We start from the raw sequence: 24,582 nt of genomic DNA on the forward strand, positions 1-24,582 counted from the left end.
AGTTCCTCACCTTAACCGAGTCCCGGTTTTCTCATGTTTGTAAAGCGGGGGTGCCCTCGTGGGGATTGTTGTGATGCTTGCTGCAGAAAATGAAATTTGCCTTCTCCCCCTCCTTGCCTGCGCTTTCTCCACCAAGTTCATGGAGTGCAGGGGCTTTGTAAAAAGACCAGCCGTTTCCTGTCTTAGAGAGGAAATGATGGCTTGGTCAGGGGTTTCCAGGTGCTGGGCGGGGACAGCTTCACACTGTGGGTGGAGACCTTCCTGAGGACCGGGAAGAGTCAGGGAAGCTGCAGTGTGGACCAGATGACTTCTTGGGAGTGTCTCCCTCCTTTGTCTTACCCAGAGGCCCACGGTGGGGGTGGGGGCATTAGAGGGACTTGGGGCAGAAGCAGGAATAATAAGGGGGGGGATAAGCTCCTTCTGTAGCCACTTCCATCAGTGTCACTGTGAGTCAGCACTGTCCTCAGCACCCGTGCCAAGGCCCTCAGAGATAGTGGAGGCTCCCGAGGGCTTCCGGTGAGCAGATGAAAAGCTGCCAGCCCCCCACCCCCACCCCCCTGTCCTCAGAGTGTCGCGTCTACATGCAAAATCTTCACCTGCCCCTGGTGCCCCACCCTCCAGGCCAACACAGATGTCACCCCCAGAAATTCCCAAACACCAGCAGCTGTCTAGCCAGGGTTCACTGACCATAAGGGATGTAGGCCCATCAGGGCCACGTCAAATAACAGTAACAATAATTACATTTACTGGTACTTAGTACGCACTGAGCAAAGTTAGAAGCACTGGACATCTATTGATTCATTTAATCCTCACATCCACCCTATAAATTGGGTGCTATTATTTCCTCATTTTACATATGAGAAAATCAGGCAAAGAGAGGTTAAGTAATTTGCCCAATGTCACGCCACTGGCAACTTAAATTCACTGATGTGAGAACAAGCAGGAAATTAAATCTGCTGGGAAGATGGAGATCCAAAGTCAGGAACTGAGTCTGACACAGGCTCTATCTAGGGCTTCTCTGTCCATCTCTGCTTCTGTCTGCCTCTGCCCTGCTCGTGTGTCTGGCCCAACACACATCCCAACCCCTGGGCCACGAGGTCTTCCAGGCTCCTGAACTGGACCTGTTCCGAATTCATGGACTGGAAACTCCGACTGGAGAGTCAGACAGTGGTGTGCTGGTAAATGTTTAGCAACTGGCTCTTCTAGGAAAAAGAACACCCGGATTTGTAGCCTTTGCTGGTTTCTGTTGTATAAATCCCACCACGGCTGATTCAACACCACATTCACTGAATACGGAGTTGGCCAGAGGTATGCACAGTCCACTCTCATGAACCAGGACAGCCACTGCATACCACTGCCACCATTGCTACCACTGGTCTAAGGCCCCAGCGGCTCAGTCAGGTGTCCACTGCTGGCCACTCAGTTGTGGCTGGGATTGTGTCATGTGACACAAACATGGCTGCCAAAGCCCTCCCCTTCACAGCACCGCAGGCTATGGGAGGTCAATCTCAGAGGACGCCATGAGGCCTGTGAGGTTACCCAACACGTGTTCCTGGCTAATCCACATCCATTTACCCCTCCTGATGTTAACAGGCCGGGTTTCCTTCTGGGGAGATGTACTACAGAAGAGGGTTTCACCCAATGCTCCAGGCTTGAGGCATGGGCTCTAGGTCTAAGCCCATCAAGTACAGACGTTCTGGTCACGGTGATTGGTTCGGAAATGGGACCTACACCAGTCTCGACCAGCAAGACCCAGATATTTGCTGGGGCTTCTAGAAGAGCAAGAGGCTTGACTGCAGGAAACCGGGTGGGGAGGCTGTGAGGCTGGAGCTTGACTCCACAGGAGCCTAAGGATGAAACCAGATCTTAGAACAAAGGGGGGAGCTGGAGACCCCCACCCCCGGGGAACCCTGAGGCTGGCCTGACTTCTGCACTGTCCTGTTATATAAGCCAATAAATCCTTGTTTGGACTGGACTTCCTACACTTGCAGCGGCGTCTTGACACACAGGGCCTGAGGGCTGAGCGAATTCCTGAAGATGAGCTCCATGGTGACTCTTGGTGGAGTCACTTCTCTCTCTCTCAGGATGCCAAGCAGAGGACTGGCCTTGATACACTTTGGGGTGATTAATTCCTGCATTTCCCTCCTACACAATCAAAGCATTGACCCTCATGGGGAAAGTGGATGCGAAGGGGACTTCTTGGTTCCATCAATTGCTGGAACTGCTTACCAGTCAGGGTGCTTGCAATGGACGCCCCAAAGATAGGCAAGGTACGGGGATGTGGCTGCCCCCTTGACCTGGGAGCAGGGGCTGTGTACCCCACTAGTGATCCCCATACATCCCAAATGGCTTCGTTCAGAATGAGACAAACCTGGGTGAAATTTACGTTCCTGCCATTGAATTACAGCATAATCCTCAGCAAAGAAGAAAAATACCTCTTGGTTTTATGCCTCCTTCACAGGAGGCTATGGGGTGACAAACATCCAGCACTCTGCTCAGCAGCTGGCGTGAGGCCAGCGCACAGTAAGGGGCCATTTCCCTTCTTCCCCAAGTCTGGGGGGCGGGGGAGGGGAGAGGAGCAATGGAAAGGTGCCCCCCAGCCCCGCCCTCGCACAGAGCACGCCACACACCGCCGCCACCCAGGTGCAGGTACAGTTTATTCTTCACAACAGAGAAATACAAAGAGCAGAGGGTTTGGGATGCCTTTGTTTCTTGCCCCATTTAGTGTCTTCCCCCACATTCGATTTTTATTTTGCTCCCCACCCCTTTTCTTAAGTATAATGCAAACTTGTTTCCTGAAGCATTGAGGGGCACCTGCCCTCACCTCCCTGCCACCAAGATGCAGACTGAGAAGCCAACAGACTGTTTTCTCTTTTTTAATAAGGTAACTAGTTCTAAATATGGTGGCCTGGAGGTCCCATAGAAAAAAGCAAATGGGGTGTTAACAGTATGTATAACAGCGTATTTACAGGGTAGTAACATGCGGACAAAAAGCTACAATACTGAGTATCAGACGACGCAAGTCAAACAAAGGGGTGGGGGTTGGGGCAGAGAACCCCATGGGAAAAAAAACCCCAGGAAACGTTTAACTGGTAAATCAATGGCGAGTTAAGGCTTAAAAAGTGTATAAAAATAACACAGTTAATATTCAAAATGGAACTCCAGATACAGAATATATAGATGAGTTTCTGTCTAGTTTTTTTTTTTTTCCCCGGGGGATGAAGGGGGGCTTCTCCGGGCTCTGTACATAGTTCCTATATACATGGACACGCATGGCTTTCAGATTGGGGTGTGTCTGTGGGGGCTGGGGGCAGGGTCTGCTCCTGGGACCCTCTTCCCCGAGGATCCCTTCCCTGCTAAGGGGCCTAGGGCCTGGACTGGGGATTCCCCCCCCCCAATGACAGGGAAGACAAATAACCCCTCCCTGGGCACTGCCCCATCTGGAGGAAATTCTGGAGGGGGGAGGGCCTAAGCCCAGGCCTACTCCCTTCCCACCCCCCTGCCCACAGTCTGGGATGGTGGGAGAGGTAGCCAATAGGTTTCCTGGCCAGCACCGAGGTAGACTGGGGTGGTCTTCAGGGCAGCGGAGGGCCAGGTCTTACCCAGCCCACCCTCACCCCCATTTCCCTGGGCCCGTGCCCAGCCCAGCCCAACGCTGCACCCTTTGGTCCTGTGGATCTCCCAGCCCCTCTCTTGTTCTGTCTCCTGAGGCCTGGGCAGCCCCGGGAGCTGCCGCATCCCTCTGCTCAGTAATGCCCAGGGCATAGCTTGAGAGGTTGGAGCTGGGCACCTAGGGGTGAGTGGCTCACTCCAGATGCTTCCTGTCCCCTCCCACCTGGGGGGGTCCCCTTTGCAGTCCAGGAACCCAGGCCAGAGCCTTCCCTCAAGACCTGAGGCTGTGGCAAGAGAAGGTCCCACGCTGCCCTCTGGTTCTCTGTGTCCATCTGTCCGATTCTTTTAATTTCTCGGTCTTAGCAGCACCAACTTCTTGGCCAATAAATATCTTTTTTTGTTATTTCCAAAACAAACTTAAAAACAAAAACAGTGAAGCAAGTGGAGGGTGGGGAACAAAAAGAAACCCAACAGAGAGGTTCAAAGTGCTCGGAGATCGTCTTTGGATGCCACCAAAACAGTCCAGAATCTTGCAGTTGGCCTGGCCGCCCCCGGAGCTGGACCGGGCAGGGCTTCTGCAGCCCAGGCTTTCTGGAAGGTCAGGAAGGTCATGAGAGAGCTCGGCTGTTCCTGGAGGGCCCCTGGAGGAAGCTGGGGCCTGGTGCTGCCTGGGTCTGTGTCTGCCAGTGGGCAGGGTGGGGCGGCGCCTCAGGTCGGCTCAGATGAGGGAAATTCGCACCGGGATGCCGGGGGACTCCGTCCTCTGGGGCGAGTGGTGGCTCACCAGGTGCTCCACCACCGTGTGTTTGGACATGTGCTTCATCAGGTAGGTCTCCTGCGGGCAGGGGTGAGATTCAGAACATAGAACCGAACACGGCGAGAGATGCAGGGGAGGCTGCAGTTCCCACTAGCAGCCACTGGAGGGCGGCTCTGTGGCAGGCGGGCCCGCGGGCGGGGCGCAGCCCCGGCTCCAGGGCATCAGATGGGCAGTGGGCACTGGTTCTGGTGATGCCGCTGCACTGCCGCCGTGGGTGGGTGCTGGCCCTTCTACCAGGCTGGGAGCCCACTGCGTGCTGGCTGCAGAGCTGGCACGCACCAGGCTCGGCCCTCGGAAGTGCCCACCTGGACTTCCTGAGGGCCTGCCAGGGGGACCGAGCACAGCTAGGTTCTGCCATCTCAGACATGTCATCCCGTGTGTCCGAGCCTGCTTCCTCCTCTTGAAGGAGCCACCTCAAAGGGTCGCTCTGGGGGACAGAGCTCCCAGCATGCAGTAAGGGTTGAGGGGACTGTTCCTCCACGAGTCTCTACACTGGGCTCCAGGTGGTGGAGGGAGCCCCAGCCGCCGCAGCCCCACCCCCACTCAACCCTCCCTTGGGAAGAAGCCGGACCAGACAGGACTGGTGCCTTGGGGAAGCATGTACTGGGCATGCTCGGCTCGCCCCCCAGCTGCCCCCACAGCTCTGCGGAGTCTGACCCGAGGCACCCACAACTGGGTGGGTGAGGCGATCCACGGGCTCCCTGCAGGCCCAGAGGCCCCCACCCCCAGGTGGGAGGAGGTGGAGCACCTGCGGAGCCCCCGCTGGCCCCATAGGACGGAGTCGCCCCGTCTCAAACATGGCCGTGCTCAGAATCAATCAGGGAGAGGAAGCCCTCAAATGTGGTGGCACCGGGTCACCAACCACCACCAGAGGGGCGCACTCAGCAGCATCCAAACTAGGAAACTCTTCTTCAGTGAGTACACTGCAAGGAAAAACGCAACCCAGGTGGGGGCGGGGACACAGGGTGAGGATCAATAAATTAAAAGATATACTGACAGGGTGCAGTGTAGGGATCTCATTTGGATCTTGATCACAAAAGCAAATTGTAAGTACATAGGGACACCTGGGTGGCTCAGTCGGTTAAGCATCCGACTTCGGCTCAGGTCATGATCTTACGGTTCAGGAGTTCAAACCCCATGTCGGGCTCTGTGCTGACAGCTCAGAGCCTGAAGCCTGCTTTGGATTCTGTGTCTCCCTCTCTCTGGCTGCTCCCCCCCCAAAATAAACATTAAAAAAATTTTTTTTTAATTGGAAGTAAATAAAATGCTGGCCTTTAGAAGACAAAATGCGAACGCTGACTGGGTATCTGATGATATCAAGGACTTACGGGGATCGTAAAGATACTATGGGTATGTTCAGAAGAGTCCTGAGGTTTAGAGGCACAGTGAAAATTTTCAGCTGAAACAACATAATGTCTATAGGGACATTATAGGGGCAAAAAACAGGCAAGATTGGCTGATGGTTCTGGGAGCTAATGGAAACATGGGGGCTCACTATTTTAAAATGTTTCTTTTACTTATTAAAGTCGTTTAAAATTCACTCCATTAAAACGTTTTCTTTTAAAAAGGTATGTCACTGGGGCGCCTGGGTGGCTCGGGTGGTTAAACATCCAACTCTTGATCTCGGCTCAGGACGTAATCTCACACTTCATGAATCTGAGCCCCGAGTCAGGCTCTGTGCTGATAGCATGGAGTCTGCTAAGGATTCTCTCTCTCTCTCTCTCTCTCTCTCTCTCTCTCTCTCTCTCCCCCCCCCCCATCTTTTTCCCTTTTGGCTCCTCCCCCACTTGCTTGCATGTGTGCTCTCTCCCATGTGCTTTCTCTCTCAAAAATAAACAAACAAACATAAAAAAAAAAAGGTATGTCAGGTCATGGGACTAGCCCAGTCAGTAAAGCATGTGACTCTTGATCTCGGGGTCCTGAGTTCAAGCCCCACACTGGGCACAGAGCCTACTTAAAAAAGCAGTATGCCAACTACTCTTTAATTAAAAAGAAAAATAAATTTAACGTTAACAGTCAAGCCCAGTTCAGGGTGGGGCCACAGGCCAGGTGGGCGGGGACACCCCCTTGCCCCCTGAGTTCAGACAGACTCCATCTAGAACCTGAGCCATGAACACCAGCGGTCCCTCCCCTGGGAGCGGGTGTGAGGAGGTGGGTGTCCAGACCTTGAGGCCAACACCAGCTGTACTGGTGACCACCCCACATGTGCCCCCTCTAGTCAGTGACCTTTCAAAGCTACCCTCCCGGACAGTCCCCTCCCCCCAGTGGCTTCCCACTCTACCTGGCAAATATCCAAACTCCCTAACAACGCTCCACAGCCCCGTGTAACCTAATCTTTCAGTTCCTGGAACGCACCATGCTTGTTCCATCTCAGGGTGTCCCCCCTGCTTCAAGGGTCTCACCCTCCTTACCCTTCAGGCTTCACTGAAATGTTGCCTCCTCCCCCGACCTACCTAGACCTATGTCCCTTTCCCAAATCCATTCCACCCTCCCTGCTGCTTTATCAACCTATGTCTCCTCCAGATCAGTGCTTCTCAGTCAGAAGCGACTTTGCCCCTGCCCCAGGACATTTGCCAACGTCTGGAGGCAATCTGTGTTGACACGGCTTGGGGAGGGGTGGCAAGGGCGCAGAGGCCAAGGATGTATCTGACCTCCTAGGAGGCACGAAACGGCCCCCCAACAGGAAGGTTCCCTGCCCAAATGTTTATAGTGCACCCAGGTTGAGAAGCCCTGCTTACAGCAATTACCATAATTTGTCATTCCATTTTTATTTGTGTGGTTACTTGTGTAATATCTGTCCCCAGCACTAGAGGCCAACCTCCCTGGGGGCAAAGAATTGTCTGTTTGGTTCATCCTGACTCCCAAGGGCCTGGCACAAGTGTTCAGTAAACATCGAGTGAATAAATCACAGTGTTAGCGGATGTTTACGAGGCACTGGCTCTGCCGGCCAACAGCCCTGTGAGGTGAGAACTGTTACCTCGTCCATTTTACAGATGAGGAAATTGAGGCTCAGTGATCCCTGTCTGGATTTACATGGGGGTCAGTTAACCAGAATATCTGATTAGCTGAAGACACACACACTCAGGTGACTTGCCCCGTCTCCCTCTTCTGGGTGCTGAAAGGCCCCTGCTTAGGGAAATTCCCACCCATGGACAGGGGGCTGGAGATGACCTTTCTGGTACTGTTCTGGCCTTTCCTGAGATGAGGGGGATCTGGGCCGAGCCACTGTGCCCTCTCGTGGCCAGGATGGGGGTTGCAGCTTGCCCAGCAGGGAAGGCCCTTCCCCCTCTCTGGCTCTGGAGAGCAGGGTGCCGGACCCCCCCCAGCACTGCCACCAGGAAGCTGGGGGCTCGGCCAAGGCAGCCAGAGACGGAGCTGGGGAGCCAGAGCCCTGGCTCTGCCACTCAGTGTGATCCTGGGGAGTCACTTCCCCTCTCTGGGCCTCAGTTTCCTTGTCTGGAAAGTGGGGAGAACCAAGACGGCGGAGGCCACGGGAGAGGAAGAGGCCCCCCCGAGGGCCCCAGGCACTCACCGAGGTGTAGGCCCGCCCGCACATGCTGCAGCAGTAGGCCTTGGCGTGCTTGATGGCGTGGGCCGAGAGGTGGATCTGCAGGGACGCGGAGTCCGAGTAGGCCCGGTAGCAGTTGGGACACTTGTAGGGCTTGTCCTTGTTGTGCTGGCGCTGGTGAGACTGTGGGGGGCACAGCAGGGGTCAGGGGCCAGGCGCGGCTCCCCCAGCCCCACCCCGGCTCAGGCTCCCCTTGCAGGGGGCAGGCAGCTGTGCACTCACCTGGAGGTTGGAGAGCTGAGTGAAAGCCTTTTCGCAGCCAGGATGTGGGCACTTGTAGGGTCTGTCGCCTGTGTGGATTCTGCAAGGGGCGGTGAGGTCGAGTCCCTGACAGATAGCGCAGGCCCTCTCCCGCCCCCCAAGCCCCTGGATGGCCTGCACCGTATGTCCAGCTCCCAGGCCTCCCTGTTCCACTCCATACGCTCCCCAGAGAGCCCCAGGCAAGAGCACCCCCTTCTTCCTTCTCTGGCCTCTCGCTGCCGCCAGAGGCCTCCTGGCCCCCGCAGGTCCCTGCTGAACCCAGCCCACTGCCAGTGGCCCCTCAGACACCCAGCCCAGCCCTCCAGCGTCAGGGGCCCGCGGTGACTGCTTTCTCCCCCTCTCTTCTTAAAAACCCTACAGACCACCACTGGGAAGGACACAGATCCACAGCTTCGCCAGGAACGTCCCTGTCCCTCTTTTCCTCAGAAGGCAGTGTCTCTGATTGGCCCCCAACTTCTGTCTCCTGCCCTGTCCCCACATCAGATTCATGTCTGGGATGGCCACCCGGTCACCCCAGCTATGGAGAGAAGGCAGGACAAGGAGGAGCTCTCTGTCCCCTCCCACTCCCAGGTTCATCCTGGCTGCACCATCTACTAGAAGGATGACTTTGGGAAAAAATCACTGAGCCTCAGTTTTCTCATCTGCAACATGGGTATAAAAACATGACCTCACTTCACTTTGTGACGCTTGCGTTAGATAATATGTGTTAAGCGACTCGGCCAAGTGTTGGCACAAAGTCCGCACTCAGTAAACACTTGCCAGTATTAGCGTCATTCGCTCATTCAGCATTTATTACACTGGGCAGCCGTGGCCAGGCACGACCATGCCCGGTACTTGGAATGAACAAAACAGACAAAAACCACTGCCTCAGGGGAGCAAACAACAAACACGAAATAAGTAAGTAAACCCCACATAGAAGGTAATAAGTGCTGTGAGAAGACAGAGTATAAGGTGGGGGGAGCATCAATGCCGGGGGGTGGGGGAAGATGCCATTTTAAACATGGCAGTCAGGGTGGGCCTCCCTGAGCAGGTGACTCCGGAGTGAGGACTTGAAGGTGGACGGCTATATTTTCTGGGCAAGTCAATGGTGCTGCTCGTGCCTGACGGCCCAGGTGGGCCCAGGTGAGGATGGAGGTGGGCCCAGAGGAGGTGCACAGATGCCCAGAGCCACGTCTTCCATGCACGCCTTCCACTATCAGCCTGAGCTCGTCTTCAGTCACCTGTTCTGCCAAATCCTCTCTGCCAAGTAGGTGGGCAGCGAAATGCTGGCTGTCCTGAACCCTGCTGCCTAATTTGCCAACAAGCATCAAGGCAAGGGAGAACCCAACCCTGGCCACACGGTGTCCCTAATGCCCCAGGCCACCTCACTGAGGGGGCTTGCTCTGCCCGTCTACAAACTCCTCAAACAAAGGTCCCTGTCCCAGCAGGCCCCATGCTGGACAGGCTTGAAGAAACAACACTCCCCGCCACCAGGAAGACACTGGCTGGCCACTAGGAACAGAGTCCAGATTCCTTAGTGTGTCATTCAAGGCCCTTCACTGTGTGCTCTGGCCTCATCTCCCTGCTCCTATGCATCCTACATCCTGGTCCAAGATCCATTTCCCACTGGGCAACCCTGTCTGATGATTCTGCCTACCACACCTGTGACCCGGCTACATCCTCAGCAGGGAAGCCACCCCGACCTGCCATCTCGTCTATGCGACAGGGATCTGAGGGCAAGCACAGGGCCCAGGCTCGGAGGCAAGGCCAGGGCCAGCTCACAGGCTGCATAGAAAGTTGCCAAGCGGAGCTGGGTTGGGCTGATTTTGAGAACCCCATTCTACCTGCACATTTCTGGGTGTCACATGTTTGGGGACATCATCCCATCCCTGGCACCCTGTCCCTATAACGGAGGGACCCTAATGGCCATTTGGACTGACACAACCCCTCTGTTTCATCCCTTCCTCATTCCCTCCAGGGCTGGGGGATTCATTCAGCTGGGGTCCAGTGGCAGAAGGGACTAAGGGACCCCAGGGCACGCACTGATTTTTGTCTCAACCCCTCCAATACTCACCCCAGAGTCCTTGCCTCCCACCGCTCCTCTCCCCTGTCCCCAGCCTCAGGCCCCACCGGCCTCCCCCTGCCTCCACTGGACTCCAAGCTCCTTCCTTACACAGGCTGCCCCCTCTTCCGGGCACACCCTTCCCCAGTTAACACGCGGTGAAAACCCACACTCCCGTTCCCAGCATAAAAGCCCCAAGCTGGGCGGCCTTTCCTGAGCCGCCACACCAGGCCTGGTCCCTGCAGCCCAAGCCCCAAGAGGTACTTATTTTGTCACCCCTAGTCACTGTTTCCTGGGCTGTCGCCCGAGGGCAAGCTCCCCCCTGGTCTTGTGCACCAGCATCACCCCAAGGCTCAGCCAAGAGGGCCCAGTACACAGTCGTGAAGCGAATCAAGGAAAGTGAGTTCTCTCTCCCTGAGGTCACTGCCAACAGTAACATGCCCAATATAGCCAACGACACCCATCCCCAGGGGTAGGACGCAAGTATTTGTTGACTGACTGCCCAAGCACCCTCCGCAGGTCCTTCCTCGGGGCCCCAGCCACGCCCTCTGGGGTGGGACAGCCCCTATGACCTCCCAGTCCCATAGCTGCCTGGCCTCCTCCCTGGCCTCCCAGCCGCAGGGATCTGACCTTGTCATGGCCCTGCCTGGTGACCTCCACTGTCTCCCCCTTTTCCAGGACAGAGTCCAAACCCCATGGCCTAGCACTTAAGGCCTTGTTTCTATAGCCTCCCCCTCCACCACTGCTCTCCCCAGCAGGAAGTCTTCCCGAGTTTCCCTCGATGCACGTGCAGACGCACTCCCCCAGGAAGCCTTCCCCCCACCCCTCAGTTCCGGCCCCGGAGTCCTGTCCTTGCAGGACATCTCCTCAGGAGGGGAGCACCCAGCCCGCTCCCCACACATGCTCCCCACGGACCCAGGCAACACAGGGGAGCCAAGCTGAGATCAGTGCCCCTGGACCACCCCAGCCCCCCACCCCAAGGCCCCAAAGACTTGCCCCAAGGTGCCCGGCACCTCCCCATCCGGCGCTTCTTCCACAGCCCCTTCCTCCTTCCCAGGGGATCTGGGCTCGGATCTCACTTCTGCCTCGTAGCAGTGACCTTGGGCAAGTAACTCTGCCTCCCTGAGCCCAGCTTCATCGGCCCGAAAACGAGAATAACAATACGGACTGTAATGACAGTAAGGATTCAGTGACTTATTCAAAGGGTGCTCATGAGATGGCCTCTCTTTAAGATAAACCATTTATAAAAACCAACAAGGAGAATGTACTCAATGTTTAATCAAAAGTATGGGCAATTCATCAGTTCCTTCTTTTATTTCCCAGGTGATAAACGGCCCAGCATGCAGAACGACTTCGGCCAGCTCCATGCTTTGGAGCGAGCACAACGGTGGGTTCAGCAGAAGTTAACCTTCCGTGAGAGGACTCCCTCTCCGCGGCGGTTGTCAGATTCGCTATCTCTTCTCTAGAAACACACAATCACCCTGCAGGAGGACTCTGTACGGAAACACATGCCTCGGGGCCCAGGCATCCTGGACACCGACTGCTTGTCGATAGGATCCGATTACCGTCGCGATCATCAGACTTAAGGGAAACGGAATGACCCCTACCCCCGCCACCAGCATCGGTCCACACGTACACAACATCACGTGGCCAGGGAAAACAAATGCAGCCTGAATAAACAAACAGATCCGGGTGCTCGAGACTCTTCCCATCCCTCACCGACCCGCTCACAAAACAGCGCGATCCCCGACTTCCGCCTCGTGAGGCTGCAGGCACGGGATCTTGCACCCGTGCTAGCTGCGGTCGCCGGTGTCACGGATGCCGTTTTTCTACGCTGATCAGACTCACGACAAAGTTCTGCTGACTTCCTTTGGATATCCACATGGTACTTCTTATTTACGGGGCCACCCCCGAGCTCTGGACTTCCGGCACACCCTGCCCCGGCTACCTGCTTTTCTTTAGTTGTCGTGTCTTCCTTTCACAGAAGGGGGCCCCCCAAAGTGCTTCGGCACATCTAACCTACCTTACCCCCCAGAATGCTCCCAGGCACATCTTTCTCCACACCAGAGTCATCTTGCTCAACCTGTTTCTAACTCCATTTCTATTACGTAACCAGCGCTGGCTCGGCCTTGGACATGACCTTCTTTTATTCCCCTCATTATTGGCAGTCACCCTTGGAAGATGGATTTGATTATGTGGCCCTGATTGTCTGGCTTTCTACAGAGGGGCAAAAAGCAGGAAAGAGTCTCCGTGGAATGGGAAAAAACAAGGAACCTGGAATGTGGTTGCTTCTTCATGTTTGGCTTTTTGTTTGTTTGTTTAACAGATCCTGAGACTTGTGGGCTTTGGGACACCCACCTCTTTGTCACTGGGTTTAATTATATGTGCCACTGTCTAATGACTAATAATTTGCCTCCAATGTTAATAGGAGCCTCTTCTATTGCTTGTTTGGTTTCCCACCATTATGCACTCAAATCACTCAAGAGGAAAAAAAAAATGTGCGTCCTCGGGAATGGAGAGCAATCCCAGGATAAGGAACATCAGCAAAATCCCCTCCTTCAAAGGCCTATGAAATTTTTGTTGCTTTTTTGGTCATGGTCTTGATGACTATTTTAAAACAAAGGGTTAGGTCTAAAAAACTAGGAGTTCTCCTAATTATCACTACTTGCTACTGTGTTTCTTTTTTTAATGCTTATTTTTGAGAGAGAGAGACAAAAAGCATGAGTGGAGGGGCCGAGAGAAAGGGAGACAGAATCTGAAGCAGTCAGAATCTGTGCTAACAGCTCAGAGCCTGACCCAGGGCTCAAACTCACGAACCGTGAGATCATGACCTCAGCTGAAGTTGGATGCTTAACTGACTGAGCCACCCAGGAGCCTCCCACATTTGGGCACTTTTTAAAATGGAGACCAAAAAACAGTAAGTTATTTTCATGTACAATAAAAATCAAAACGACACGTCCTTATGAGCACCGGGTGTTATACGTAAGTGATGAATCACTAGCTTCTAATCCTGAAAACAATATGACACTGTATGGTAACAACTTGAATTAAAAAAAAGAAAAAGATTTTGTTCTACATTTAACTAACTACACTTACCAATTAGTAACAGTTATAACACATGTCTTATGAGATAAATTAAGAGTCTGAAGATGGTTCAATGCCCTTGCTGTCTAAAATCTATTCTTCATCTTAAGTATTGATCATGCAATGTATCTTAATAAAAGATATTAAGAGTGTCTCCTCCATTCTGACATTGTTGACGGTTTAAAAATAAAAGGACCAGGTCATTTGGTCTTAGCAACAGATCTGAGGACCCTATCACTCGTGCCTGAAGACCTCTGCTTCGGGTCTGAAGTCAAGTCTTCGAAAGAAGACATCAAGGGATTATGGGCTCAGGAAAGGACTAGAGCACATGCACTGGGCTCCTCCTGCTCCAGGAACAGATGAATGGGTACAGCTCCCAACAGACACCATCACCTCGAGCAGACACTGCCTGAGGCCAAGCCAGGATCCAAGAGTCTTCCCTCCAGAAGCAGACAACTTGGCAAAGCAGACTCACCACTCAAGGTCAGCAGAAAAGGTATGACTTTGGACTGAATGAAAGTGAGTTAATTGGGGTTAATTTCTTTTTTTTTTTTTTTTTTTTTCTGAGAGAGAGAGAGGCAGAGTGAGCAGGGGAGGGTCAGAAAGAGAGGGAGACACAGAATCCGAAGCAGGTTCCAGGCTCTGAGCTAGCTGTCAGCACAGAGCCCAACATGGGGCTCAAACCCACAAACCATGAGATCATGACCTGAGCCAAAGTCAGAGGTTTAGCCGACTGAGCCACCCAGGCACCCCAACTGGGGTTAATTTCTATTTTCTAAAGGGCATATGAGAAAACCTGTTTCCTCTTTGATCTACCTCTAACCCTCAATTTAGGAAGCTCTCTTTGAGCAAGAGATAAAATATTCCTTAAATGGTGCCTGTTCCAACCAACCCTTCAGAATTCCAGGGGAGGAGGGAAAGTGTAAAAATGGAACACAGAGACACACTCACGAATTCGAGGAAATTTAAAAATCAATAGTCCTATTGAAAACAGTGTATGACCGGCCCCACCTACAAAACTACTCAGACCAACTGCTGACAATTTGGGACCATTTGCTCTTCATGACCATTAGCTTGGTAAGTAGGGTCAGTAAGAATCTGTCCTCCTTCCCAACAGGGGATAACTGGGTAAATCAAATTTGTAACCATGACCATGCCAGAAGTGTCACATTTAAAGACAGACTTCAGTTAATTAGACATGACAAGGCTGATAGTAAAACACAAGGACTGTCCTTCACATGTGGGAGTGTGGCCTCCCTCAGTCTCCAGGAAACGGCACCAGCTCTGTGCCCTGGCTTGTGGTGCCCCAGCCTTCAAGGTCACAGATGAAGTTACTCCCGCCAGCCTGAAACAGCAACACACGGGGTGGGGGCGGGGGTGGGGGTCTCCAAATAGAAGGTTCCCTCCCCGTCACAGGCTGTACAGGCACAGCCAGAGAGGTGAGCTGGATGGTGCTAGGTTTCTGATCTTAGATAACGTCGTATTGACACACACAGATTAAAAGGAGGACCCAGGGATTTTGCGCGGTCTCCTGACAGAAGTGAACTCTCAAACCTTAGTATTGCACGCTCGGATTTTAATAGCCATACAACCAGCAGGACTTTGTTTCTTCGTCAGCACCTCGTCACACACGCCTGTGTCCAGAAAAGTGGCCAAACTTAAAAAAAAAAACAAAAAACCCAAAGCAATGCCAAAAAGCTCCAGAAACTTGCGGAAAAAAAGCTGTGTGGTTAGGTCCTTATGCCTCAGGAGGCGCAGGACCAGGAGAAACCACCGATGCCCTGTCCTGTGGCACCGTGCCATTTGATCCTCACTATTAAACCTACACATTACGCCTCCAAGTCCAAGAAACAGACAAAGCACTCTGCGCCCTATGATAAAGACCACAAAGGCAATGGATGCATAGAAAGAAATCACAAGAACAACAATTTTAAGAAACCCTAAAAATAAAAACGAGGGTCTCCCTGTCTAGGATCAGTCCTCAAAAGAGAGAAAACTTGAGCACTTCCTGCCAGTTACAAGCTTCACACACAAACCTTCCCCTTGACTTTTACAAAGCTGGCAGTGGCCAACACCCAGCGATGCTCACGGACACCATCCCCAGGGGAGAGAGCCTCTGTGTTTCTTCTCTGAAGACATGAACCGCAATCTTGGTAACCTTTGGTTTGTTTCTCTCAACACCCGTGGTGTTTTTATTTGGCAAGCGGATAGTCCGTCTTTCTGATGTCTGTACTTCCCTGCGAAAACCTGTCTTTCCTGAAAGCATTTATATTTCTGAATCTCTCCTTCACGCGCTCGACTAGACCGTATGCCTATGAGGACAGGGAGTTTTGTCTGTTCTGTTCACAGCTGCGCTCCCAGGACCAAGAACCATGCCTGTCTTAAGAGTAGAGGCTCTGCAAATGTTTGTTAAATGGATGAATCACATTACTATAAAAGACAATTCTATTTTTCCCACAAATATTCAACAAATGCCCAGATGCTTACTTATTACGCGCCACACACTGGGAATATGGGGATGGAGGGGACCCAGCCCTTGCCTTCAAGAGCCATCGATATATTTGGGGTGCTGGGCAAAGAAGCTGGCAAGGACGGGACAGCCTACCGCGACTCTGATGGGGATGTGCAGGGCCTATAGGGCCCCAGGAGGACTTCCCAGGGGGGCAGGGGGAGGCTGGACTGAGAGATGGCTAGAAGAGGCCAGAGAAACAGGATAAAGATGGGGGAGGGTGTTTCAGGTAAAGGACACGGCAGATGAGACACAGTGGGAATGGCGGCACAGTACTGACAGCAGAAGCCAGTGAGGTCCACAAAGGTCATATCATCAAAGGCCTCAAATGCCAAGTAAAGGAGTTTGGTCTTGACCCTCAGGGCAGTGGGCACCTAGAGGTCCTTGCCCCCTCCTGCACCAGGTCCACGCATCTGTGCCAGGTGAGGGGGGGGGGGGGGGGGGGGGGGGGGGGGGGGGGGGGGGGGGGGGGGGGAGAGGGGGCAGCACCAGGCAGGCCACTCACCTGGTGTGCTGCTGGAGGTGAGAGAGCTGTCGGAAGGACTTATCACAGTAGGAGCAGTGGTAGGGCTTGACGCCCAGGTGGATGCGCAGGTGCTGGGCCAGGTAGGAGGCGTTGGCAAAGGACTTGGAGCAGTGCGGGCACTTGTGGGGCTTGGCCTCGGTGTGTGACTTGGAGTGAATTTGCATCTCAGACTTGGTGAAAAAGGTCAGAGGGCACACCTTACACCTGTGGGGGAAGAGGCACGTTCACACCTGGGAAGACCCCCCCGGCCCCCCGCCTTCACCCTCTGCCTGTAAGCTCAGCGCACCTTCCACAGCACCCAGACCTTGCACCTGGCACAGTGCTCTCTTGTGAGGGGCCCAATGGGCACAGGCCCGCCTGGGAGAGATGGGGGCAGGCTCCCAGCCTGGACACCCTCCAACCTGGAGGCAAAGGCTCTCCCACCTGGGGACTGTGCCGGGCAGCGGGGGAAGCTGTTGACATTTCTCAGGGAAGAGAGGCCTGGCTGGCCCGGGAAGGTGTGCCCGGGGCCGCGTCCCCTAACACTGGGACCAGAAGTTCTCCTCCCAGCTGCACATCAGAATCATCCCGGGAGCTTTCAAGAGGGGTGACTGGGCCTCTGCATGTCCCCCAGCTAACAAATTAAATGAGGATTTCTGGAGGTGCGGTCCTGAGATTGGCATTTTCTGAGTACTCCCCAACTTGAGGGCTTTGCACGGCCTGAAGGGAGGGGGAACTGGCCTCCAGGTTGGCCCCCGGCAGCCCCACAGATGCCTGGGAGGACACCCCCAACCTGCCCGTGAATGGGCTGCGGGTGGGGTGCACCGGGAGACCCCGCTCCTCCGGACCGGGCCCCCACCCTCAGCCTCTGCAGTCCCTCTTTCCAGCCCCGGCTGCTGGGCTCCTAGGGCAGCCCTTGGGGTGAGCCTCTGCCCCACGGGGACCCCCTCCTGCCGAGACCCCCACCTGTACGTCTTGCCCTCCTTGGCAGTCTCGCCCGAGGCCAGGATGGGGTAGGGGACTACGAGGACGGGCGGCCCCCCTGGGTTCTCCGCCTTGATCTTTTTGCGGCCGCGCTCGGACTTGGGGGGGCCAAGCAGGCCATGGCCCTGGATTGTCTTGATGGAGTCCAGGAGGGGGGGGCTGGTGATCCCTGAGATGAGGGTGGGGGACGAGGCGATGAGGCGGCTCTGGCTGCTGGTGGTGGGCGTGGACGGGGTGCTGGTACCCGTGCCTGCACTCGACTCGGACGTGCTCACAGCCGGGGTCCGGGAGGAGAGCCCCAGACCTGTGGAAGACATGGGGTGGGGGCAGCTGCAGAGGCCTTTCCAAGCCTCCCCCTTCCTTTCGTAAATCACCCGAGGGGGGTAACTAAATGAGAGCCTGTGTGTGTGTGAGATGCCTAAGACACCTAAGGACTAAACAGGGTTGGTAACAGAGGCACTTTGGAAATACTTCAAACCACAGAAAAAAAACAAGCGCAAAGATGTTCATTACTGCGTTAAGTGCGACAGCAAAAAGCTACAGGAACTGAAGTGTGCAACATTAGGGAAGGGGTCAATAAATTGTGATCAGTTTTCTCTACTGAACATTAGTGCCCGTTTAAAAGGAGGCTATGTTTGTAAAAACAAAGCACACACCAAAAACAAACAACAAAACGGCACATGTCTGCACAGAAAAAGTAAGGAGGAGAAAGAAATGTACCAAAAGTGATGTGGATAATGCAATTAGGAGTAATTAAAAAAAATTTTTTTTGACTTAACTGTACTTTGAATCTTTGACAATAAACTTTTAAAAAAAACTTCTGTATTATAGGGGTGTGTGGCTGGCTTAGTTGGAGGAGCGTTGCACTCTTGACCTTGGGGTTGTGGGTTCGAGCCCCACGTTGGGTGTAGAGATTACTTAAAAAAAAAACCTTTAAAAAAAAGGAAAAAGGAAAAAATTTAAAATAATCTTTTGTAATAAAAGTTATCCTTTTAAAAAGGAGGGGACTAGAGGGGCGCCTGGGTGGCTCAGTTGGTTGAGCATCCTACTTCAGTCATGATCTCAAGGTTTGTGAGTTCGAGCTCCACTATCAGGCTCCGTGCTGACAGCTCAGAGCCTGGAGCCTGCTTGGGATTGTGTCTCCCTCTCACTCTGCCCCTCTTCTGCTTGCCCTCTCTCTCTCTCTCAAAAATAAATAAACATTTTTATAAAAAAAAGGACTAGAAACATTACAATATCTGGTTAAACAGACAAAAGATGAAAATGGTATCTATCACATGACTAAACCAATGCTTCTTTTAAAAAGAAAAAAGGGGCGCCTGGGTGGCTCAGTTGGTTAAGCGTCCGACTTCGGCTCAGGTCATGATCTCACGGTTTGTGGGTTCGAGAGACCCGCGTCGGGCTCTGTGCGGACAGCTAGCTCAGAGCCTGGAGCCTGTTTCAGATTCTGTATCTCCCTCTCTCTCTGACCCTCCCCTGCTCACGCTGTCTCTCTCATTCTCTCTCTCATAAATAAATAAAACATTGAAAAAAAAAGAAACAAGCAAACAAACAAACCAGGAGTGCCTGGGTGGCTCAGTTAAGTGTCTGACTTCAGCTCATGTCAAACTGACAAGATCTCAATTTGTGAGTTTGAGTCCCGCATTGGGCTCCACGCTGACAGCTCAGAGCCTAGAGCCTGCTTCAGATTCTGTCTCCCTATCTCTGCCCCTCCCCCACTTGTGCACACTCGCTCCTCTCTCTCAAAAATAAACACTTTTAAAAAACAAAGAATTTAAAAAATAAAAAAGAAACCAAAATATTATGCATTGAAAAAGGTAAGCTCCAGGGATGGACACGGGCTTATGTATCCCACTGGCAGTGGGACTATACATCTGTCACTCTTGGTGGAGGGCTGTTTAGCACAAGCCATTAATATGTCAAATGTACACAACTTTTCAAAAAAATTTTTTTAATGTTTATTCATTTTTGAGAGACGGAGAGAAAGAATGTGCGTGGGGGAGCAGTCAGCACAGAGCCCAACACGGGGCTTGAACTCACGAACCCTGAGAATCATGACCTAAGCCGAAGTCGGACGCTTAACTGACTGAGCCACCCAGCCGCCCCTAACGTACACGACTCTGACCAAGCAGTATGACTTCTAGAAATTGCCCACAAAGAAGTATTTGCCCAAGAGCACCAATATCTGTGTACACAGACCTTCCATATAAAATTCTGCTCAGACAAAACTGGACACAACCCGTTTGTCCTCAGCGGGGGGGGGGGGGGGGTGGCTGTGTAACGAGGTGCGGTCCACCCTCACTATGAAGGACTGGGCAGCCACAGAAACAAGAAAGACGCTGTGCAGTAATAGAGAGAGAATGCCCAAATGTACTGTTGTCAGGTGAAAAGGCAGATCACGGACAGTATGACCCCAGCTGTTTACAAAAACACACACCTAAACCTCATATGTATGTAACAGACAATACATATGTGTGTATACGTGTACAGATAGAGATCTGAGAAGACACATCCAACTAAATGTGTGCGTAAATGACGGCTCACTCTAGGGAGGAAGAGTAATTTTCGGGTAAAGGGACATTTCCATACTTTGTCTAGCTGCTTCTATATTATTTGAATTTTTTACCTGACGAATTCATCCATTTTTTATATCTGTGATTAAAGGATAAAACAAAATAAATTATAGAGAAAACATAGGAAAATGCTAACAGTAGTAAGACTAGGACTAATTTTTTTCTCCTTTCAGGTAGTCTGTGACTTCTCAATTTTCTATAAGGACGATGCATTACCTTTATAATTTAAAAAAGCATTAAACACGCTTACAATAGAACGGTGAGTAGGAAAAGCAAGTTAAAGTCATGGGGACAGCCCTACTACAAGCTCAGCAAAACACACACACATATTAAAAAATAAACAAAAAAGATGGAAAAGGAAGGAAATGAACCAAAGGGCTCTCTGAGCAGCTGGGTTAGGAGCTGGGGATTATGAGTGGGTTTTTTCCCTTAGTTTTTCTTTTTTCCAGATTTCTTTTAATATGCTTATATTACTTTTTTAATATTACTTTTATAATGAGAAAAATAAATTTAATAAAATCATATTAAGGGGGGAATGCGCAGAGTGTCACTGGGGCCTCGGGGAGGGGGGCTCAGTGGGCCCCATAATTCCTGGGCGTCTGAGAGGAGGGGGGAGTGAGGAGAGAGGCGGCTGGCTGGAGGTAGGGGTGAGCCGGGGGAGGAGCAAAGGCCTGGCTGCTGTGGCCTCCAGAGAAAGTCTGATCACCAGGCTCTGAGGTATGAATCAGGCAGGCCCAGCCCCGTGACATGGCCCCAGGATGTCCCCAGCACCCCCGTCCCACCCTCCCCAAGACTGAGCTCACCTCTTTCCCACACCCCACCCCACCCCCTCCCGTAATCCCACCTCCCCGGCAGCTGTCTCACTTCTTCCTGTTCCTCACCCCACTGTCCAGTGTAGCATCGAGTCCTGTCTGTTTCCCTCAACATTGTCTCAGGTCTGTCCCTTCTCTCCGTCCCCACTGTCACTGCCTGGTCCAGGCCACCCGCCTCTCTTACAGATCTCCCTGCCTCCTTCCCTCTCACCAAGCCAGTCCCTACCTCGCAGCCAGACCCAGCTTTCCAACTCAAATCTGAGCATCTCCCTCCCCTACTTAGAAATCTTCCATGGCTCCCCGCTGCCCAAAGGTGAAGTCCAGATTGCAGGGGCGGCGGCCCACAGGGCCCTGGACATCTGGTCGGCTTCCTCCCCAGTGCCGGCTAGAGCAAACAACTCTAGAACCCACATGGGCTCTGGAGCACACTGCCTGCCTCTGCCTCCTACTGACTGTGCAACTCTGGCTCCCTTTCCTCTTCTGTTACACGGAGACGTTAGGGTGAACACGAAAGGCTGTGTTACAAGTCACAAGCGGCCAGCCGTTCAACCTCGTACTAGCAGTACCCCCCTCACAGGACGGCTGGGACCAAGAAATGAACGCTGCTGGGCACACACGTGCTCAGCTGGAGTCGGCTGCCATGTTATCGGCTGCCATGTTATCAGTGCAGTCACCACCATCATCAGCGTTTGGCCCTTCCGCCCGGACACACCATCTAACTCTTGTTTTCTCCACACACAGCCGCTTTGCACATGCTATTCCCTCCTGCTGCTCCGCTTCCCTCGTCAACAGCCAACCTTTCCCTGCACGTGGGCCCTTCCTTCACCCACAGCAAGTCTGGCCAAGGATCTTCTCTAGATTCCCAAGGTCCTCTGGCATTGACCGCCCCCGATCTGTCAATGCCACGCGAGGGGTGGGGTGGGGGAAGGCTGGGGCGGCGGGGTAGGGGGTGTTCTCCCGGGCAGGACAGGGCCAGGGGGGAAAGGTGGGCTACCTCCGCCCGGCCCAGCCCTCTCCCAGCCCCACCCTCTCCCACCGGCCTTACCTGTGACAGTGCTGGTGGCCGGCCGCGCGTGCAGCGCCACGTCGGGCTGCGGCACGGCCTGCGGGTGCAGCCCCGGCACCTGCTGCAGCTTGGGCAGCGACATGACGGCCTGGCTGCTCTCGGCCGGCGCCGGCGGCACCAGCAGCGGCTGCTGCGACGAGGCCGACGTGGGCGGCAGGTGAGGCGGCCGGATCTTCTCCGCCATCAGCTGCTCCTTGATCTTGTTAATCAGGACCAGGTTGTCCAGCTGCGGGCAGGAGACAAGAGGCACTGAGGGGGTTGGGGCCGCACTGGACCCCTTCCCCGGGCCCCCGGGCCCCCACGAGCCGTGGGCCCCAAGCCCGGAGCCCCGTGGGCCGGGCCGAAGCCAGGGCGAAGCAGAGCAGCTCCAAGAGGGGGAGGGCGGCCGGAGGGCGACGCTCGCAGGTCTTACCTGGCTGGGCATGGTGGGAGGAGGGGGCCAGAAGTAGGGGTTGTTAAATCGAGGCTCGGCCATCCTGCGGGGAGAGAGCGACTGTCACAGGGACCCTCCCCAGCCGCCTGGGGCGAGCTCCCATCAGCTATACCCACTCAAGTCTGGCGCCAGGTCTGGGACCCCCACCCCTGTGGGACCCTCACCCTGCAGCAGGGCAGGCCCCTTACCCCCCGGGGAAACCAATGTCCAGGCTGAGAAGTCAGGAACTCAATGTCTCCCTCTCTAGGCCCCAGAGGGCAAGGGTCAGAGACAGGCCAGCTATGCTCCCAGGACCCCCCCATCACCCTGATGCCCACAAACCGATCCCCACCCCCCAGAAGGTTGCAGAGCCCACCCCATGGAACCGTGGATTGGTTCCACACAGAAGCCCCCGACCCCCACCAGACAGAGACACACCAGGAGGTCTTGGGGCAACTTTGTAAATGGCCACAGAACAGAGGCAACCACCCAAGCCTGATCCCTGTGCTTCTGTCCCCTGCCCCCTCGAGTGCAGACAGCCTCATCAGAACGCAGGGGGCACCCTGGGTCATGAGATACAGCCTTCCTGAAGGGCGATTTGGCAGGATGGTTTATAGAGACCCAAAGGATTATTGCCATTTGGCCCAAGAAATTGTACCTCTGGAAAGTTATCTTCAAGAAACAAGCACGGGCATGTGCCACATTTTACCTACAAGGATGTGTCAGCACACCGTGCTTAAGGAGGAGCTCGAGGAGGCTGGCACCCAGGGCAGTTTGGGGCTCTTCAGTACAAGTATGTGTCAGTCTACCTGGTAGCCCTCAACTTCTGGCAATTTCCATGGCAGGCCCGTGCAACAAGAAGGCCTTTCAACCAGGGCCATGTGAAGGATGGGCCTTCAGAGCTATCTTACTCTTCCGGAGGGTTCGAGTCTTCCTGCAACCCTAGACTAAGTCAAGAAGTGACTTACCGGGACCATGCAGAGCCGAGTTTTCCATTAAGCCTACTCCCTATCAAAATCCTCTTATTTATCTCGCTCTTACAGAAATTGCTAACAAAATACCTACTGGTACTGCTGTTTAAAGGAAACTGCTGATTTTGACAGGCAAGGCCAAAATGAAGGGACTTCAACCTTATCTCTTGGTCTTAGAAGCTTGAGGAGCCCCTACTAGAATGGCAGGTAGAGGGGTTTAGGAGAAAACTCTCAATACAATCTAATCTCAGCACTTAAAGAAAGATCTTTTATATAAATTATCCTTGTACCTTTACTTCAGAAATAGGCACAGGAGGTATTATTATCCCATTTTATAGGTGAAGAAACTGAGGCTTGGAGAGAGGGGAAGGGACCTGTCCAAGACCACATGGCTAGGGTGCCAGTGTCAAAACTGGAACTCGGATTTGCTCAAGCCAGTTTCCTCTGGGAAGTTTGCTCTGCCAACCCCAGTTCATGGCTGAGCAAATACCCATATGCAAATGGCCTACAAGTAACAACCTTTGCCCTTTCACTCCCAGCCTGGGGGCCAGGTGGGGTCGAGCCTGGCCAGGCTGAAGGTCAGAGTACCCTCCCCTGGGGTGGCTGGGACAGCCCCTGCCCTCTAAGGGCCCTCTTGCTCCCTCTACCCACAGACACCAAGCTGCCCCTCCCCTCACAGCCCAAAACAAGAAGCACTTCCTGCCTGGAGTTCTCCGGGATTGTTCCAGATCCCTTGCTCAGAAAGACCTCAACACAGTAACAGTGAGGAGGCTGCCATTTACCAAGTGTGTACCTTGTGCCAGGCCCACTGACCCTGAAAGGCAGGTGCTCTCATCATCCCCATCTTAAAACTGAAATGGAAGTTCAGAGGTGGAGTGACTTGGTCAAGGTCACACAGCCAAGTAAGCAGAGCTGAGATTCCCCCTCATCTGCCTGACTCCAAAGTCCAGCTGATTAGTCCCTTAGCTGTTCAGGGGAAAGACAAGGCATCCTGACTGCAGGCTTATGAAGATGCCCTGTCTCGAAATACGATGGGCACAGCCCGGGGGGGCAGGTACCCACACATCCAGAAGCTTCAGGACCTGTCCCTCCCAACTGCTGTCCACCAGGGAAAATGTGAAGAACTGAGCTGAAGAGCCAGGGAAAGGAGGCTCCAGGCCGGGGGGAGGGGGGGAGCCGAGAACTGGATACACCTGTCTCACTCATGTCAGTGTCCCCAGCAGCCAGGCCTAGAGATGACCAACAAGAGGAGCTGCATGACGGAATGGGTACATGAAGGAATAATAATCAGAATTCAAGACAGCCATACATACAGTTCGATGGTTTACAAAGCTCTTCTGTACCCACTGGCCTTCTCCTCAGAGCTC

The 24,582-nt window shown here is 53.6% G+C and overlaps 1 protein-coding gene across 4 annotated transcripts in view; it reads right to left on the minus strand.

Annotated features, from left to right (window-relative positions):
• Positions 1–2,639: 2,639 nt before the first annotated feature.
• Positions 2,640–24,582, minus strand: part of ZNF362 (zinc finger protein 362) — a 39,940-nt gene continuing 17,997 nt past the window's right edge. For all 4 annotated transcript variants that reach the window (XM_039233964.1, XM_039233990.1, XM_039233981.1 and 1 more), the window contains 7 exons: positions 22,245–22,308; positions 21,812–22,058; positions 17,364–17,685; positions 16,398–16,622; positions 8,220–8,298; positions 7,962–8,120; positions 2,640–4,447 (listed from right to left, as the gene is read on the minus strand). In XM_039233964.1, the coding sequence (XP_039089895.1) occupies positions 4,331–4,447; positions 7,962–8,120; positions 8,220–8,298; positions 16,398–16,622; positions 17,364–17,685; positions 21,812–22,058; positions 22,245–22,308 (1,213 nt within the window). In that variant the 3' untranslated portion in view covers positions 2,640–4,330. The remainder of the gene's footprint in view (positions 4,448–7,961; positions 8,121–8,219; positions 8,299–16,397; positions 16,623–17,363; positions 17,686–21,811; positions 22,059–22,244; positions 22,309–24,582) is intronic.

The sequence above is a fragment of the Hyaena hyaena genome, unplaced genomic scaffold (assembly GCF_003009895.1).
Source record: "Hyaena hyaena isolate Hyena2069 unplaced genomic scaffold, ASM300989v1 scaffold_3, whole genome shotgun sequence".
NCBI classification, from domain to species: domain Eukaryota; kingdom Metazoa; phylum Chordata; class Mammalia; order Carnivora; family Hyaenidae; genus Hyaena; species Hyaena hyaena.